Source organism: Nannobrachium achirus (assembly GCF_963921795.1).
Source record: "Nannobrachium achirus genome assembly, chromosome: 10".
Classification (NCBI taxonomy): domain Eukaryota; kingdom Metazoa; phylum Chordata; class Actinopteri; order Myctophiformes; family Myctophidae; genus Nannobrachium; species Nannobrachium achirus.
Genome location: NC_137819.1, coordinates 36,457,376 through 36,476,986, shown reverse-complemented (window position 1 = coordinate 36,476,986; position 19,611 = coordinate 36,457,376). Strand labels below are relative to the sequence as shown.

Below are 19,611 nucleotides of genomic sequence, written 5' to 3'. Positions count from 1 at the left end.
GTGTGTGTGTGTGTGTGTGTGTGTGTGTGTGTGTGTGTGTGTGTGTGTGTGTGTGTGTGTGTGTGTGTGTGTGTGTGTGTGTGTGTGTGTGTGTGTGTGTTCAGGACCTGTTGGAGGGGGCAGAGTGGGGGGCAGACCTCCCCTCTGTAGAGAACAACCTGACGGAGCAGAACACCATCCACACCGCTGTGGAGGAGCTCATGGGCAGCATACAGGAAGCACGCAACTATGAGGTATACACACACATTCTCTCTCTCTCTCACTCACTCTCACTCACTCACTCACTCACTCACTCACTCACTCACTCACTCACTCTCTCTCTCACACACACACACACACACACACACACACACACACACACACACACACACACACACACACACACACACGTTTCATGAATTAAAAATACATTCAGACGTTTTTCCAAATAATTTCATAAATAAATACCAAAAATCAAAGAAATTCCATAAAAAAAAAACATACTGTTGTGCAGAGAGCTGTGTTTGTTTATAACTGTGTTTTCTCTTTCCTGTCCTCTAGCCTAAAGTGTCTCCTAACTTCAAGAGCAGTTACTCAGAAACCCTGGCCAAGCTGGAACACCAGTACTACAAACTGCTGGTCAGTGTGTGTGTGTGTGTGTCATCCGTGCCTGTGTTACCCTTTTACACTGGCAATGATTTAGTCCATTTCCCACTACGGTGTGTTAATGCAACTGCCATTCAGTGCATGCCAGTGTGTGTGCAGGATACACACTGATGATGAAACGTGTCTGTGTATGCTGCACGTTCCTTAATGAATTATAAGTACCAGAAGGACTTCAGAGAGCTGGCTATTATTTTCTTATTGTGTGTGTGTGTGTGTGTGTGTGTGTGTGTGTGTGTGTGTGTGTGTGTGTGTGTGTGTGTGTGTGTGTGTGTGTGTGTGTGTGTGTGTGTGTGTGTGTGTGTGTGTGTGTGTGTGTGTGTGTGTGTGTGTGTGTACCCTAGTTCACCCCCATTCTTAATTAATCCTGTTATGTGTGAATGAGCCAGGGAGGTTTATGCTAAATACATGTCATTATACACCTGTTTTTCTTTCCTTTATACTCTCTCTCTTTCTCTTTTACACTCCTTGCTATTTTGCTCCTTGCAATGACGCTGGTAGTAATTCAGCCACTGAATCAGGTCTTGCTTAAAGCCTCAGGCAAACACTTAATGTACAATGAAATGGCCAGTATTGGAGACTTTAATTATACTAAAGGACCCCTCAGGGACCATAAAAATGCACTCTCCTTTTACCAGATTTTCTTACCACTCTTATCTTTCTCTCCTGTATCCTGTCTCACTCGGTCCAGTCGTGTCTCACACTAAGCCAGTTAGAAGATGTTCGGGATTTATACCATATAACATTTTATATTATATAACATTACCACACCGCCATAGGGAGCCGCCGAGAATCACTTTTTTTGCAGGCACTATGGGCTCAAAATGGCCGGCTGCAGTTAGCGTTGGCTCTTCCATGCTAAAACTAGACCATCGGAAGAAAAAATCCTGGTTAGTGAAATGACCCAAAATGAACGGTGGTTTCCGGCTGGCTCTTAAAAATAAAAGCGCAATGGATGGGTGGAAATCCTGGCACTCTCCGCTTGGGCAATTTAAAGCACTTAAAGTGTTAATAGGAATGTACCTGTTAAATATAAGATATTTCATAATTCATAATATTAAATGCTGTGTCAATAAGGCAGAGTAAGATAAGTAGTACACAGGAAACTCCAGTCCAGAGTGTTCATTTAACTCTGAAAGTATAAAAATAGACCAAGCAGAAATGCTAACATCTTGTTGTTGTTCTTAATTTCTCTCACCCTATTGTCTGTCTCTCCCCTGCTGGTCGGTCTGATGACGTTGTTTGCCTGTCTTGTTGTCGTAGGAACATTCGTCGTGGCGCCTGCGGAGCCTGGAGAGCCTGCAGGAGTTCGTGTCTCACTGCACGGAGGAGCTCATCTGGCTCAACGAGAGAGAGGAGGAGGAGATCAGCTATGACTGGAGCCATCACAACACTAACATCCTCGACAAGAGAGACATGTACACCGTGAGTGGTGCAGTACACGCACACGCACAGCACACACATTGAAATGCAGTCAAAAAAGGTGTTCTAATGACTCCTATCAGAATTCCCTGTGAATTATATGACACTGTGAATTCATACTCGTCGTATCATAGACATAAAAAGGTAGACGCCTCCTCCGGCTCTGTGGCGTTGGTAAAAGAAGACTGGCAAGCTTCCTGAATTCTGAAGGACGCTTCCTTGTGCGTCACAGAATGGGATGCTCGGTAGGCCAATCAGATGCGGGACTCCCCCTTTCCCACTGCAGGGGGCAGAGTGCCTTCCACAGTTCCACACTTCCGCCAGTCCTGTTTTACCAGTCATGCCAATGAACTGTAGCGGCGGATGAGGTATCTAGCTTTTTATATCTGTGCGTCGTATGATGGTGTCCTTGGCGGCCTTGCTGCTTGTCACTCCCTGTCTCTCTCCCCATTTCCTGTCTGTATACTGTATACTATCAATAAAGGTCGAAAAAGCCAAAACGAATATCTAAAAAAAAGAAAATATGCTGTTGCACTACACTGGTGCACTGGCAAAGTATCAATCAGGCTGAATGTTTTCAGATTCACCCATAATTGTGATACAGAAACAAATGCAAATGTTCTTATTCGAGAACTCCAGCCCTACTCTCTAACAACCATCTCCTTCATCTCCCCTCTTCCCAGGAAATGAGGTCCGACCTAGAGGAAAAACAGGATGTGATGCACTCTCTCCAGGAAACTGCCGACCGCCTGTGTCTGGAGAACCACCCGGCAAAACAGACTGTGGAGGTACGGTTACCTAGCAGCCATCCCTTCATTTGGTGTTATTGGATTGGATTGGTCAGAATGACCTTTAGAGATGGTGGCCTCTCTGTGTCCAGTGAGTCATGTCTGGTGTAGAGGTGCGCTGCAATGACTATGCAAGTTGTGTTTTTATGGCATTGTCAGGAAGCATTGTTTGAAATGCTTCAAACACAGCATTTGCATTTGTCTTAAGTTCATGGATATTTATACAAATGGTACATACTTCCTTTGGGGTGCTCAGGGGTTCCAGTTTAGATCGACTGGTTGAACTATTTTCAAATGTTTTTCAAAATAGTAAAATATGGCTAATACGTTTAGGGGATAAGGGGTAAGCCACCACGCAAGATAGGGCCCTAGGAGTTTGATTCCAGGGAAAGGAGTTCTTTATTGCTGTGCCGGCGACTCCTTCTACAAGTTGGTCAGGGTATATATATATATATATATATAATATATATATATATATATATATATGTTACAGGGTAACTGGGTAACTCAGGGAGACTGTGGTAAGAGCGCTCGTTTTGTAGTTCACCACACACTAATCACCACCAGATGGCGACGCAGCCATTCAATAGTGAAGGCGCTGACGTCACTCGTTTGCGACTCTCTTTCTTTATTTACTAGCCTAGCCTAGCCTAGCCTAGCCTAGCCTAGCTTAGCCATTAGCTCCATTGTAGTCACTTGGACAGGGCGTTTATCGTGGGCTTGCCCAGGCCTTACGGCCTGGGCATAAATATAACGATTGCATTCACCACGGCTTCGTAACTCGCGCGGCGCTCCGCTGGCCTTCGCGCCACTTGCAATGTCGTGGACAATCGAGTGGCTCCGCCTGGAGGACGTTGTTGTGGCGACCGCTTGTTCCGCCCTGTGCGGCACGGCAAGCGCTCCGTTTCTCTAATTCTCTGAGACGCAAAAAAAAACGTGACATATATATATACACACACACACACACACACACACACACACACACACACAGTATATGTCCCCCTGCTGAAGCTCACACTGGCAGGTGATTCCATTACAAGCATAATACTCAAGCACACCTGTTAGACATCTCCTTCTCATTTCTTTCCAGGCGTACAGTGCTGCCCTGCAGACACAGTGGCAGTGGGTGCGTGAGCTGTGCGTGTGTGTGGAACAGCACCTTAAAGACAATGCCGCCTACTTCCAGGTAACGTCCACCGTCATTGGTTATTCAGCAAAACCATCTGTGCACCAGCTGCTGTACATCACATATCACGCATCATGTTTAGAGTGATTTGTTCTCCACTGGCTCAGCAGTGGGACTCATATTTTGCTCCTAATGTAGTATACAATTCTACCCTTAAATTTTTATTTTGGTCTCTGATGTCATCAGAACCCTCATGAGAGTCACAATCCCGTCGCCTGAGAGCGATGATGACGATGAAAACTCGCTTTGAGACTATTTTTTAATGAACAGTCACTGTTTTCTCTTTTTATGACAGTTCATGAATGACGCACGGGACTGTGAGTCGTACCTGCGTCAGCTCCAGGACTCCATCAAGAGACAGTACACTTGTGACAAGAACAGCCGACTGGGCAAGCTGGAGGACCTGCTACAAGACTCCATGGTATGAGTCCTTCTTCTTCTGGCCTCATCTCTGCAGAGAAAACTCTGCAAGCTCTGTGTTTTTGGTCTAATGGCTAATAGGCGAGACACTCAATTGTGATAATAGCATGTTTACATCGCTCTCAATCCTAACTAAATGGTAAATAAATGGCACATTTATATAGCACCTTTATCCAAGGCGCTTTGCATAGATTGTGCATTACAGACCCCTTCACACACACATTCATACACTGATGGTGGAGGAAACCATGCAAGGCACCAACGTGCTAATCTGGACCAATTACGCCTTTGGGGTTCAGTGTCTTGCTCAAGGACACTTCGACACTAACTCAGGGGAGCAGTAAAAGTAATTTACCTTCCCCTTTGGACCAGAAAATACTTCCTTTCTCTTTCATCCAGTGTTGATTTTGACAGGAAATTTGTATAGTTTTAGTCATAGTCTTTTGATTAAAATGTAATTTCGTTTGGCTTGTTGGCTACCTTGTTGCTGTTGTTGTTGTTGTTCTGGGTTAATACTGTACGCCTGCAGTTCTGCCACATGATGCAGTGAGCTCACATCTATTTGAGAGGGACGTTGCTGAATCATGCCTCCTGTGGCAAAGCTGTTGAGTCTGCCACATTCACACCTAGTTCTCACATGAGTGTGTGTGCGCACACACACACACACACACACACACACACACACACACACACACACACACACACACACACACACACACACACACACACACACACACACACCCTGACACAGAGCAGGTGGTGCTTTGCTCCACGGTCCTGAACAACTGATTAGTAGCAATATCACACCCATGTTACACCCATTTTAACTTCTGCGTACAGCCGGGTCTCTAATCCTCTCTTGTCTAACGTTGACAAAGACTTTATGCTTTGAGTCCAGTGCATTGCCGAGGGGCGGGCACAGTAAATAGAAGGTAATTGTCATTAAACATCATGAGCATTAGAGAATAACCTTCCCACTCACTCAAGAGGTTAAAGCCTAATGTATACTTTGGGGCACCATAGCATCCCTACAAATTATAGGCTTTTATCCACTTGAACTGACGTACCCAGCTTCTATGTCTAAACTCATATACAGTACTACAGTACACACATAAAATCTCATATGATTAATATCAGACTCATGGAAATCACATGGAAATAACTATCAATAAAATAATTGACAGTTTACTCACCCATTTGCTAACCATTACACCACTGTGGCTACTGGCTACACTTGTTGCATAGGCGTAACGGCATCTCATATTAGCTCAGCGTTATTGCCACTGGCCTGTGACATTCACTTTGGGGGTGTAACATTATTAACAATAACCTAATATCTCACTAATGCACTTGTTCATACACCGGATGTCTCTCACTCTGGAATTAACTTTCTGTTTACTTGAGGCATTTCTCTTCCTCTCTCTTCTCTCTCTCTCTCTGAATAATCCTTAATTAGTCTCTGTCATTTGAGGACACGGTAGAAATGAAAATGAAATGCCATTCTGCGTGTCAGCATGAAGTTTTACTGCCGTGCGCCAGAGCTACTGTGACGTCTTGCCGTTGAGTCGGAAGATATTCTCACCTCTGGGGCCACAGGCTAATGGGCTGGTTGTAATTTTCCACAACCTGTGCTGTATCATGAACCATGGGGCTAGAAGGAAACAAGAAGAAATGTTTGATTGGGATTGTACAGGCTGTAAGTGATTAAACATTAATGAGTCGAGGCAAGGCATTGATGGTAAGCTTTTTAGCATGGTGTCCCATTGGAAGAAGTACCAAAAAAAAAGTATCAATACTGCAATATAGAAATACTCTGTTGCAAGTTAAAGTCTGGAATTCAAAATGTACTTGACTAAAAGTATCAAAGTGTTGGCATCAAAATGTACTTGGCAGTTCTAAAAGTAAAAGTACAAAATGTTTGAAAATAGAAGAACTACAAGCTCACAACATGTCTGACATGTTGTGAAATCACAGTCGCCAAAATTGCCTGCTATTTGATTGAACCTGTGATCATCATCTCCCCCCTTCGCCTACAGGAGGAGAAGGAGCAGCTGATAGAGTACCGCAGCTCGGTGGCCAGCCTGGTGGGCCGGGCCAAGACGGTGGTCCAGCTCCGCCCCCGCAGCGCAGAGTGTCCCGTGGGAAGCACCACGCCCATCAGAGCCATCTGTGACTACAGGCAGATAGAGGTATGGAACCCAGCACACAGCAGCACACGTTACCCGCAGACATAACGGTGTTCACGAAGGTGGGGGGGTCTGGTTGTTTTGCAACCTGGAGTAGCCTAAAGCAGTGGTTCTCAACCTGTGGGTCGGGACCCCCAGGGGGGTCCCCAGATTATTTTGGAGGGTCCCCAGATGATTAACTTAATGTGCAACATTGTTTTCTCACTCAACAGTAAACCACAGTAAACCACCCAACATAAAATGTGTATAGCGGGTATATGCACATTTCTAAAGTGAGAATTTAAGGACTTTTTAATACTTTTAGAGGCAGAAATTGTGAAAATAATCAATAAAGAATCTATGCGAGGCGTTGTGAGCATGTAGATCTGCTTTTTTCACAATAGAACCGTGTTATACAAAATGTAATTCCTCAACTCTTAGTGCTCGTCAGGGTGGGGGTGAGGTCCCCAGTTCAAATATGATTCTTTTGGGGGTCGCGGACTGAAAAGGTTGAGAACCACTGGCCTAAAGGAGGACAGATTTTACTCACATGCCAAATTTGGACCCAAAAAAGGTCATGTGACCTACTGTATGTGATCTATCAAACACTTGTCATAAAGGCAAGCTGACCTTGATGGTTGTTGTTCATGTGCAAGAGGGACGGAGTGCCAGTACACCGTGGCTACTGCCAGAGTGTGACTGCAATAATCACTCTCACTTCCCTCAGTGTCATTTGAAGCTGCAATGCAGAACTTTATTTTAATGAATAAAACATCGTTTTAACCTATCTATATGGTAGCCTATATTAATACAAGATAACTAGCACATTTGCAGTGGTCCCCCTACACTTCCATTGAGATATTTTTAGACCACGGAGTCAGGTACGACACCTACTGGTTGACAAGTGGTACTGCCCGAAGCTCATGTGCACAATGTTATGGACCTGGCCAAGTGGGGATTCCCTCTTGGACAAACGGTAGAAATGATCTCTCGTGCTGCAGCAGACCTGGGTGTGACATGAACGTTGCGAATCGCAGTTTTAAGTCGAATTCAATTTCAATTTCACACAACCTCTTATAAGTATTCTGTGAGTACCAGGTACTCACATGAACACTCATTACCAGGTTGATTATTCTGTTGATCTGGCCCTCTCCAACCATCATCTCCTCACTCTGACATCCACTTTATCTGTAATCCCGACCAGTATTCAGCTGTGATTGTAAAAAAGAGATGGCCTTGGTGTTCCATGAGAGGTTTCAGTAGCAGTTTAGACACTGTAATAAAGGGTGAGGTTTTCAGCTCAAATGACACAAGGGTTTCATACTGTTCGAGAGATGAATTGCAGATCTCAGACAAAATGTACTCCTGAGGAACCTGAACGAGTGAGGATGAGGATTACTGCACAGTTTATAATGAAACATGATTGTTTTCCCTATTGTCCTTAATGCTACCGTATATTGCCGCATTGCTATGGACTGGGTTCTGGGTTTTTTTCTTTTTTCTATGAAGAGTACAGTACAGTAGTGAATGTTAACACTGGGCTGGAGTCTTCAAAGTAAAGAAATGATTCATGGCAAGAAGAAAAATCCATTTGCCATCTGCCTTTGATCATGTTGACCCCACCTCAAACACAGCACTCACATAAACTTGTCTCTTTCTCTAATCTAATGGTTAATTTACACTCCATCACATTATGGTGTTGTGCGCCGAAAATAGCAGAACATGCTCAAGTGTTGCATCCTATTTATGCGACACTGGTGTCCATCATATGGCAAAGTACAGTATAATTCAGGCTCAATGTGGATGTACTGTCTTTCTCTCTCTCTCTCGCTCTCTCTCTCATTTCCATACACACACACACACACACACACACACACACACACACACATACTCGCACGCGCGCGCACAAACACTTTCCCCTCTCCTTCTGCTTTGATGCCCTCAGGGACTTAAAAAGCCTTTCAATTATACATCCAACCTGTACACGTGTACGTGTGTGTGTGTGTGTGTGTGTGTGTGTGTGTGTGTGTGTGTGTGTGTGTGTGTGTGTGTGTGTGTGTGTGCGTGTGCGTGTGCACGCGCTGGTTTGTCTCGGGCTAGCGTAGCACGGACAGCCAGGTGGCTGCTTGCTGCCCTGCTCACTGAGGCGTACGTACTGTCCTAGACGGGTGATGGAGGGATGCGGATTGGCTGTAAAATCCAAAGTGTTCATTTAAACCGGAAAGTGCAAAAAAACGATCCATAAGGGTCGCTGAGTAAAATGAACACTCTGAATTGTGCTGTGTGTAGGCTCCCATTTCAATTTCACTTTTTTGTCGTCACCACTTATAGATGTGTAATTGAAACACCCACACACTGTCAGAGCAGTGGAAGGGGTGTGTGTTTGTGTGTGTTTGTGTCCATTTGTGTGTGTGTGACTGTGTGTGTGTGTGTGTGTGTGTGTGTGTGTGTGTGTGTGTGTGTGTGTGTGTGTGTGTGTGTGTGTGTGTGTGTGTGTGTGTGTGTGTGTGTGTGTGTGTGTGTGTGTGTGTGTGTCCGCCCTCAGTAGTGCACTCTGTTGTCCTTCACTGAACTTAAGGTCAAACTTGCACTTTACAGTTTTCACAAAGTTAATTATTCTTTCCTTTCCTTTTCCATCTCCTCCTCCTCCATTCTCTCCATGCCCTCATGTCCTCCTCTCACTCCCTCCTCTCCCTCCTCTCGTCTGTCGGCTGGGCTGACAAAGACAAACGTTCAGGTATAGCTGCCTACGTTCTCTCTCTCTCACCTCAGATCAGCTCTTACACCGCGCACACACCGCACAACCCTGTTTACTCCTGCTTTTGTCAGCTGAACTCTGATCAGTTTTCTGATGTGATGTTTTTTTGGGTTATTGTGGGTGAAGATATCTGAGATGGCAGTTGTCATGTGTCTTAAAGTAAAGCTCATTTTAATCACTACTAACACTTAATATTAAGGTGACGTTGCTGCAGCACACTGCTATGATAATTACCCCTCTACTCATCAGTCTTAAAGAACCATTCCAGCCTGGCATGTTAGATAGATTTACGAACATAATTAAAATTTACTTAATTTACTCAGTTATTCAGGTACTGTAAGTTCAGTTGCATTTTATAATTAATAATGAAGCAAAATGGTCCATGTTTGTGTACAGTAACGTGTTTAGACTGGTATGGTTCTTAAAGGAATGCTGTAGTTCACCCGAAAATTACCTTTTTCTGTCGATTACTCGCAAGACAATAATTTGATTATAGTAAAGTTACCCCCATTGATTCCGTGTCCCATTGAGACACAAAAATATTTCTGTCTCCATCCGGAATCAATGTGGGTACATTTATTATAAGCAGATTATTGTTGGAATGCGACAAAAACTAAAGAACTATTATGAACTCAAGTCTCCATAGGGAAAGTAATTTTGGGGGTGAACTACTGCTTTAAATTAATTAATTTAAGGCTAATGACATGTTTTGCATCAGCATATAAATGATATATTTTTCAGTTGAAAATGTATAATTTATATGATCATTATTATACAATATGGTGTAAATTAGCCTTTTACTCTAAGATATCTGACAACAGGACACTCTTAGCCTGAGATCAGTTGGCAGAAGCAAGCGGCCGGCAAACATTTACTGAACTGAATTTAACACAGTTAAAGTCACCCAGAGTCATTCAGTCAGTAAGACAATTTTAGTCAAAGCTTTAAGCTTTAATGTCCATGTTGTTTTGCAACATTAGCGTGTTGATGTGTGTGCGTGTGCAGGGGATGGGGTGAGAGGGGGTGGCGGGTGGGGGGCAGTCATTTACACAGCGCATATGTGACTTTATGTGCGGCGCTAAACGTCTTCCCCTTAACCACTGCTTTGCCCGCCATATTAGTTCTGAATGTATTTTTATGCTAGGTCTTTAAACCTAAAACTGTTACTGTCCTGGGGACATGTTTGATGATGACAGTTCTGTCATTATTTTTCCACATTGTTGGTTTAATGAGTCAACAATGGACCGCTAATGAATTTGAACACATTTAGTATTAAGAGAGCTGTCAAAATAACAAGTGCTTTCTTGTTTAGCTCTTGAATCCTTGCGCTGGATTCAGTGATTATTAATTTAGCATTTTGGCGCTTTCACTAACCTCATGTAACCCCATGAGTGTTTTGCATTTTGTGTTGCTTCGTCAATATGAGTTGTCGATATCAGTTTTTGTTTTGTTCATTTTCTTCTCCCCTCCCTTCTTTTCTCCCTCTCCCTTTGATTCCCCTTCTCCCTTTCTTTCCATTCCCACTATATCTCCCTCTGTCCTGTCCTATCTTTCCTGTAACCTCTTCTTCTCTGGTTCCCCTTTACTTGGTCATTGGGGACTGGCTTCTCCATCACATACTAACACTGTTGTGCTGTCATCTTCACGTTGTCTTTACACCTCCATCTATCCTTCTCACTTTCCACCCATCTCACTTTTCTGACCTCCCTCCATCTTTCCCACAACCTTTTCTCACTCTATCCATCCACCCCTCCATCATCCCCTCTCCATTACTGTGCCTCTACCGTATCTCTCCCCCCATCCCTCCATTGCCTCATCCTCCCTCTTTGCTCCCCTTCCCCGTGCTCCCTTCCCTGTGCTTCCCCTGCCCGCTGCCTCTCTGTGTCTCAGATCACTATAAGCAGTGGGGAGGAGTGTGTCCTGGAAGACAACTCCCAGAGGACTAAGTGGAAGGTGATCAGTACGACTGGGAACGAAGCCATGGTTCCCTCTGTGTGTTTCACTGTTCCCCCGCCCAACCAGGAGGCCATTGACACGGCCAGCAGGTACTGTGCAGCACACACGCACGCACAAACGCACGCACGCACAGGATGCTGTGTTGCCTCATGCTTTTCTTTTTACATTTATTGACTTGTAATCCCTCTGTGTCTGTGTTTGTGTGTGTGAACGTGTGCAGGATGGAACAGTTGTACCAGAAGGTAATGTCTCTGTGGCATCAGCTCCATGTCAACATGAAGAGTGTTGTGTCCTGGAACTACCTCCTTAAAGACATCAGGACTGTCTCTGCTTGGAACCTGGACACGGTAACACTCACTGTTTTTGTGTGTGTGTGTGTGTGTGTGTGTGTGTGTGTGTGTGTGTGTGTGTGTGTGTGTGTGTGTGTGTGTGTGTGTGTGTGTGTGTGTGTGTGTGTGTGTGTGTGTGTGTGTGTGTGTGTGTGTGTCTTTTTTGTTCTTTCTCTATTCCTTTTTTCTGTTCTATTATTTTCTATTATCTTTCTGTATTTTCTTTTCCTAAATGGTAAATGGTGTATTTATATAGCGCTTTTATCCAAGGTGCTTTACATTGTACATTACATTCACACACACACACACACATTCATTCACCGACGTTGGAGGAAACCATGCAAGGCACCAACCTGTTTATCAGGAGCAATTAGGTGTTCAGTGTCTTGCGCACTTCAACACTGATCGAACAAGTTCCCAGAGGTTCTCGCATTAAAACACCACTTTGACACAAACTCTGGGGGTGCCCGGGATTGAACTGAGAACCTTCCGTTTCCCAAGCGCCAGCTCTACCTACTGAGCCACTGCCGCCCCTATTCTATTATTATTGTGACCGTCAGGTCGGAGTTACTATCAAAACCTCCTCCGGCCCACATGGCCCTATTAAAGCCACCATGAGGTCTATTCTTGCAAAACCATTTTTTGGACACTGCTCCTACACATTTTGCCCTAAAATCACACAAAGCGCTACACAGTATGTTTAGAGTCATGTCATCAACATAGATCTGTCCCATTTCCCATATTCCCTCCTGATTGGCTACCATTGCCTTCTAAAGTTTGTGTATGCGACCTGACGGTCGCTTATCTCCCGATTAGGGAGTATTACTGGTTATTGTTCTGTTCTGTTCTGTTCTATTCCAGTTAAAACACTCTAGAACAAGTAAACAAGACAAGAAAGCTAAACTTTCCTTTTCCCTCCTCGCCTCACCCCTGGCAGGTGCGTTCCCAGCCTCAGTCGGAGCGCGAGCAGGCCTTGGAGCACTTGGAGAACCACATGGCTGACTTCCTGGCCGACAGTAGAGACAGCTCTCTGTTCGCACCGGCCGAGCGGCGTGATCTGGAGAGAGACGCTATGGAGGCCCAGGAGCACTGCAGAGAGCTGCTCCTCAACATGGAGACAGGTTAGGACAGTCACAAGACAGGAGACAGCGTGTACATACAGTTATGACTATAAGCACGTACATAAACGCTTGTTCATAAGATTCACACTCAGACTAGACATACTGTACGTGTTCACTCTGTTAACACAAAACCAAGCAGCAAATTTGAAATATCTGTTTCTAACATAGGTATACGACACACATACTGTACGCTCATATCAGAGCTATCTATTGGAGTTGCGCCATTTTGGGGGTAGAAAACGATGCCGGTCACGTGGTTCATGTAACTCAAAATAATGAGAAATGCCCATAGACTCCAATACATTCCGTGAACTTCTGGCTCAGCGCTTTGTCACTATTTGCGAATAGACCGGACCCGATGAAGTGAACGGGGGTGGCATAACTCTCCAATAGACAGCACTGGCTCATATGTCGATTGTAGCATTTGCATTAGTGCAATACACGTGTAATGATTTACTGTATGGATTCACAATGATCCTCTCTGATACCATATCTTTCTCTGTTTCCCTCTGTCTCCAGTGGAGAAGGATGAGTCTGTATCTCGTTCCTACCTGTCTGAGCTGCAGAACATCAGGCTGCGTCTGGGGGAGGCCGAGCAGAGACTAACGAAGGGCATCCAGACTCCACCTCCCAGCAGGCTGTCCAGCGACGGCTTCGACAACTCCGTCCAGATCGCAGAGCAGGAGGTCAGAGCTGCACTCCTCCCCCACCTGCTGGTGGCAAGGAACAATGACACTCCTCTTTAAATTGAACTTGTTTTAACATGTATCACAGGCATTGGTTTTTACCAAAGGTTTTACTGTTAATGCATTATGAACTGACTGATTGGGATGCTTCCTCCTAATAACAGGCCTAGTGACGATTCTCCATACTAGATAAACATACTAAGACAGTTTGACAGTAGGTACTGTAGGCCTACTCATAGTAATCTAATAGCTTATGTCTAGCATATTTTAAACTATTAATATACGCTATCTAGGTAGTTGATAGATGTATTGTTGTATATTTGGATTATTATTTATCTAGATGAGATTTTCACTTCATACTGTAGGTGTGTTTGTATAGTAAAATGCACTATATAAAAGTAAAATTATAATTATATTGAATTTAGTCCCCCACTCTTTCGGGGTGTTTTTTGTCACTGCACATGCACTTGCTCCTCTGCATTTACACTTCCTAACTGTATTGAGCAGTGGGCGCTATTAATCCAACGGCTGGAGAGCAGTTAGTTGCATCTTGCACAGGGACACTTTAACAGCAAAAAATACAATGCCTGCAAAAATAGTGAATTCAACAAAACTAAAAGTGGGACAGATTGAAACAAAAGCCTAGCATTTGGCATCTACAGTATACATCTGTAAAGAGTAAGTAGCTACTATGAGTGCAAAGATAGTAGTGGAGGTAGTGTGTACGTTTGACCCTCCCATCCATCTCTGTGTGTCCTCCAGAAGGTGCAGTTGGAGCTGGACGGGCTGCGCTCCAGTCTGGGAAACGTCTCTCGTCGCTGCGTGTCTTTCTTCGAGGAGAAGCCATCGTCCTCCAGCGTGCCTGTCCTCCGCTCGGAACTCAACCAGGCTGTGGAAAAGATCGACCAACTACACAACCTCTCCTCTGTCTTCCTACAGAAGTTAGTACCACCATTCAATTCAATAGAGTTAAAGCCTGATTTATACTTTGTTGTCTGCAAACTCAGTTTGTAGATCAGATATTTTTGGCACTCATGCATGCAGAGGCATCTTTCTATGAGATATTACAGTAGGCTTGTTTAATCACTCATTCTCCCACAAAATTATTTGCATACTCTCTCACGCACACAGACATGTACTCTAACTTTTTCTGCACCCTGTAGCTCAGGTGACCTGCTATAATGTCCCTTCCAGATTAGTAAGACATTATTCTAAGTAACCCTGGTCTCTGCTTTCCTGCAAGGTTAAAGACAGTAGATGTTCTGGTGCGTGGCCTGGAGGAGGCAGAGAGTCAGGTCACGAAGTACGAGAGCAGACTCAGTGAAGAGGACATTGTACCTGCTGACACCACGGCAATACACAACATCAGAGAACAACTGGGGGTAAGAAACGAAAATACGCACACGCACGCACACACACAGTGATGAGAAACGTGATGAGACTGCATGGCGATCCACAGGGTTATTGTCATCATCAGTATTATGTTTTAAGTGGACCAGAATCAGACAATATGGAGCCCCAAGATTCATGGTAACAGCCGTGTGGTACAATTAGTAATGGGTTAGTATGCAGTCAGACTGTTTTCCTACAGTACATTTGCATTGATCCGTACTCTCTAAAGGCTCCTTTCGACTACAAGAACTAAGTAAACCTTGCTGTGCCATATAATCCCACCCACCCACCCTGCCAAGCACTTGGAATTATAGGCATTCAATTTTGATAAATATCGTGAAAATAGACAATCTGCAAGGACACAAGGCCTCGCAGCTAGGTGTTGTGATGTTGGGGGCTTTTTTTTCATGATCTGCATCTAGTTTATTATGGAAACCCAAACCAAAACTATTAACAAACTTTCCTCTCCCATCCTCTCCCTCCATCACCTCTCCAGAGGTGGCAGCAGGAGCTGTCGGAGCAGGAGGCTGTGTTCCAGTCTCTGCAGTCGGAGGTGGAGCGGGCCAAGGAGGCGGGCTCTCAGCTCAGCAGGCTCCACCCAGACCGCAGCAGCGACCTGGAGCGCCACCAGGAGAGAGCCAATCAGATGGCGGAGAGGTGGAGCGGCGTCAAGAGGCAGGTGGAGACGAGGTGAGCCGCTAACCGAAGGGATGGATGAAATTAGACAGAATGTCACATCACAATGCATTGTGAACATCTAGTTTTGTTTCTGAATTGTTTTGACAAATTCATGCCCAAAATAGGGACTACAAGTTGAACGTTGTTAAACTGCCACAATAATCTTATGAATTTAATTTGAAGTGAAATTGAAAATGTTACTGTATATTATATATATATATATTATTTTATGATATTTTCCTTTTTTGATTTTCTGTCTCCTTTCCAATTAGCCCTATTCACGGCCCGCCCACTCAGCATCCCCCTGGTGCTGAAGTCACGTTTTGAAGGGTAAAACCCTGCTAAAAGCCCATAGAGTTAACATTTATTTTAAATTTAATGCAATTTCCGAATAGTCAAGTATAAAATACGGCTAGCATGATCAAGAACACAAGATAGTAAAAGGCACAAAGCATTATAATTTACTTTACCATTCGAAATAATGATTTGTTGGCTTTAAGTCCAGCTATTTCTGTATTAATTTCCACTTCTAAACTGACGTCAGCACCAGGAAGTTGCTGAGAAATTTGCTGAGTGGGCAGGCCGTGAATAGGGCTAATTGACGCCCCATGTAAATAAAGCCTGTGTGTCTGACCCAAACCTGGTCCCTTAGGGTCTGTTTTAAGCCTAAAAGCTGTTTGCTGTGTGTTCCAGGCGAACAGACCTGGAGGCGCTGGGCTCAGAGCTGCAGCAGTACAGAGAGGGACACTCAGAACTGATCAGCTGGATTGAGGAGACCACCGAGAGACAGGAGAACACACAGCCTGGACAGATGGACAGCAAGGCCCTGTCTGAGCAGCTGGCCCAGCAGACTGTAAGGGAATACACACATTCACTGGTAGCATTTTCACCTCCACATGGATGACTTTAGCAATCAGGCCCATAGGGAGTTTTGGGCTGGAGGGTGGAAATGATGTTCTCCTGTGGAATAAAAAGATGAGAATATGCATTGTTATAGCAACAAACATATTGTTAGATGTAATATATTTAATGATATTGAGTGATTTCTTTAAATGCTGTTATCTGTTAAACATTCTCCTCTGTCCCCAGGCATTAGTAGCAGAGATCGAGAAGAACCAGACCAAGCTAGACGATTGCCAAACTCACTCCAAGCAGTACTGCACTGCAGTCAAGGTACAGTACGGGACTGTTTGACAATGTCATTCTAATGTATGCATATCCATAAGCACACAACCAGAAATCAAGGGAAACGCAGTACCTTTATAGGAGTTGTCACTGCATTGATACTAAATGTCGTACTCTCTATGTCTGTGTCCATTGACAGGACTATGAACTACAGCTGATGACTTACAGAGCCTTTGTGGAGTCTACCCACAAGTCCCCTGTGAAGAGGAGGAGGATGCACTCCTCTTCTGATGCCATCAGTCAGGAGGTATGGAGAGAGATGATGGACAAAAAGGGCTTTTTCAATGATCTCACGGTTTGTCATTTCATTCCTGTCTGTTTTCTGTTTTCATTCTAGTTTATGGACTTGCGAACACGCTACACAGCCCTCGTCACCTTGACAACGCAACACGTCAAGTACATCAGTGATGCCCTGAGGAGACTAGAAGAAGAAGAGGTGGGCATTTTATTTATTTTGATAAAATACAGTATATGCATCTTTCTGTCATATAATTACAATAGTGAGATAAGTTGAGCAGGAATACGTTGTGTCCACTGCCATGCATTTCAGAAACATAGTACTGTAGTGGTTAACTACTTAAACCCTATACTTCGTTGACCGGGGAATCCCCTTCCTTTTATCCCTCTACATCAAATATCTTTGCCGAATATAGCCATCAACAAGCTCACAACATGTTGTGGTACGGTACACGTTGAGCTTGTTGATCTGCTATTTATGCTGCATGTTCTTATGAAATAAATATACCCTTAATTGGGACGCTAGAACCCAAGAAGTGGCAGTATGAGAAAGAGCCTTTGTGTTCTCTTGGGTACTAAAGGAAGTCGTGTCATGTCTGTCAAAATGCTCCATCAACTCTAATTATCTCTCCTGTCTCCGTCTCCGTGCAGAAAGAGGTGGAGGAAGAGAAGCAGGCCAGGGTGGGCCAGGTGTCAGACCTTCTGGGCTGGGTCAGCGGCCTCCAGAGACGCACCGGTGGGCGCGATGCTGAGTCTTCACTGGCTGCTCAACAGGTAAATAGAACCACTTTACAGTCTGACTGTGTGAAGTGAGTGTGAAGTGATTTGATTTGTTTGGTTACCTTTTTTTACTCATGCCTCCTACAATTTACTACAATTTAGGGATTTAGCAGACGCTCTTAATCCAGAGCGACTTACAATAGCAAGGTAATACATCAATACATCAACATCAATACATCAAATGCATACTTTGTCTATGTGATCCACGCAGGCCATCAAAGAGCAACTTGCTTCTAAGAAGGATGAAGTTGCCGAAGCCATCAGAAGCACACAAGCCTTCCTACGATCCAAACAGGCCAGCAAGTAGGTTCATACCACGCACGCATGCACGCACACATGCAGACACCGTATATATCCTGACCTTCCCTTTGTTCTAATGAACTATCTCGGGTGAATTCCTGGTGAGATATGCAAGACACACACACACTCACACACACACACACACACACACACACACACACACACACACACACACACACACACACACACACACACCGTGTGAATGAAAGAGAGAGAACAGCAACACACGTACTGTATGACCTTCCTGTGTGCTTTGGAACTTTACTCTTTTTCTCTCTCTCTCTTACACACACACACACACACACACACACACACACAAATGTGCCCTCAGCGCCCTACCACCCGTAACCTTTCCATCTGTCCTGTGCAGGCTGTCTCCAGAGGAGAGAGCGCAGGTCTCAGCCCAGCTGGATGAACTCACAGCCACCTACAGCCAGCTCTGTGACAGATCCACTCAACAGCTACAGCAGATGGAGCAGCAACTGGCCAAGGAGGAGGAGAGAAAGGTAGAACAGGCTGAGGGAGGGATGGATGGGCTGGGAGGTGATGGAGGGTGTAAAGTTGTGTTTTTGGTTGGTTGGGTGGGCTGGAAAGGGGTTAATTACTGGAGCACAGTGTACAGGGAAAACATGCTCGCAGGGTACACACCAAAACACTACCCGATACCCTTGTTTTATACCTAAAACAAGGGTATTTTCAGTTGAAAATATATAGTTTTTGTTTTTAAAATCGTTGGGTATGGAGACTTTTATCAGAGAGTCTGCAGCTGACCCACAAGAATGTCATGACTATGGCTTGTTTTGCTGGCGCAAGGTTGAGGTAAATTCCCATTAAACAAAGATGTGTGTGCGCCACTTTTCATTAGACGGTGTTGCTTTGACTTTGAAGTACGCTCGCGAGCTACGCGTGTGTTAATGGATGGATAAGCAAGAATGTGTTTAATGTTACCGCATGCTTTGTGTTGCCTGACAGTGTGTGCATTTTGTTTTTCTTTTTAAATACATCACCACCATTCCTAAAATCCGACTCATGTACTTTGGTTTGGTTTGACTAAACTTCACAAGATCTTATTCAGACAGTAGCAGCATTCATATCAACTGGAAATTTAAAATTGTCCATGCCTCATCACTTCTCCTCCAGTATCTTTTAAGGAGAGTTAGGGGAGAAGTTACGAGGAATCATTTTAGACCACACAAATTCTGCTTTCATCTTACAGTTGGTCGTGAGCCACGTTCTGATGCCCATGTTTAGCTAGAATAGACTCAATCCGTATTATGTGGGCTTGGAATGTCACTGTCTGAATTGGGCCTTAGCATGGAATCACATGCCTTCACGTGTTGTATACTATACTGTAACATCATTCATCATCACCACCATCTTTCTCATGGCCATTGTCATCTCCGTCAACTCATCATCATCAAACACATGTGCTTAACTGCTAATATGGCTAATACTTGGCCTTAGAGGTGCAGCTGTAGTGTAGTGCTGCATACGTCATGCTAGCAGTTAGCTAGAAGCTATAGAACTAATTTTTGTAGTATTCCTTTTAGAAGCATTATTCATTTT

General features: G+C 44.3%; 1 protein-coding gene across 2 annotated transcripts in view; it reads left to right on the top strand.

Annotated features, from left to right (window-relative positions):
• macf1a (microtubule actin crosslinking factor 1a) overlaps positions 1 to 19,611 on the top strand; it is a 189,210-nt gene that overhangs the window by 29,168 nt on the left and 140,431 nt on the right. For both annotated transcript variants that reach the window (XM_080734855.1, XM_080734854.1), the window contains exons 12-32: positions 105 to 233; positions 541 to 618; positions 1,906 to 2,067; positions 2,748 to 2,852; positions 3,943 to 4,038; positions 4,334 to 4,459; positions 6,495 to 6,647; positions 11,272 to 11,426; positions 11,558 to 11,684; positions 12,604 to 12,787; positions 13,307 to 13,473; positions 14,236 to 14,414; positions 14,717 to 14,855; positions 15,362 to 15,555; positions 16,237 to 16,396; positions 16,633 to 16,716; positions 16,868 to 16,975; positions 17,066 to 17,164; positions 17,617 to 17,739; positions 17,957 to 18,048; positions 18,416 to 18,551. In XM_080734855.1, the coding sequence (XP_080590981.1) occupies positions 105 to 233; positions 541 to 618; positions 1,906 to 2,067; positions 2,748 to 2,852; positions 3,943 to 4,038; positions 4,334 to 4,459; positions 6,495 to 6,647; positions 11,272 to 11,426; positions 11,558 to 11,684; positions 12,604 to 12,787; positions 13,307 to 13,473; positions 14,236 to 14,414; positions 14,717 to 14,855; positions 15,362 to 15,555; positions 16,237 to 16,396; positions 16,633 to 16,716; positions 16,868 to 16,975; positions 17,066 to 17,164; positions 17,617 to 17,739; positions 17,957 to 18,048; positions 18,416 to 18,551 (2,796 nt within the window). The remainder of the gene's footprint in view (positions 1 to 104; positions 234 to 540; positions 619 to 1,905; positions 2,068 to 2,747; positions 2,853 to 3,942; positions 4,039 to 4,333; positions 4,460 to 6,494; positions 6,648 to 11,271; positions 11,427 to 11,557; positions 11,685 to 12,603; positions 12,788 to 13,306; positions 13,474 to 14,235; positions 14,415 to 14,716; positions 14,856 to 15,361; positions 15,556 to 16,236; positions 16,397 to 16,632; positions 16,717 to 16,867; positions 16,976 to 17,065; positions 17,165 to 17,616; positions 17,740 to 17,956; positions 18,049 to 18,415; positions 18,552 to 19,611) is intronic.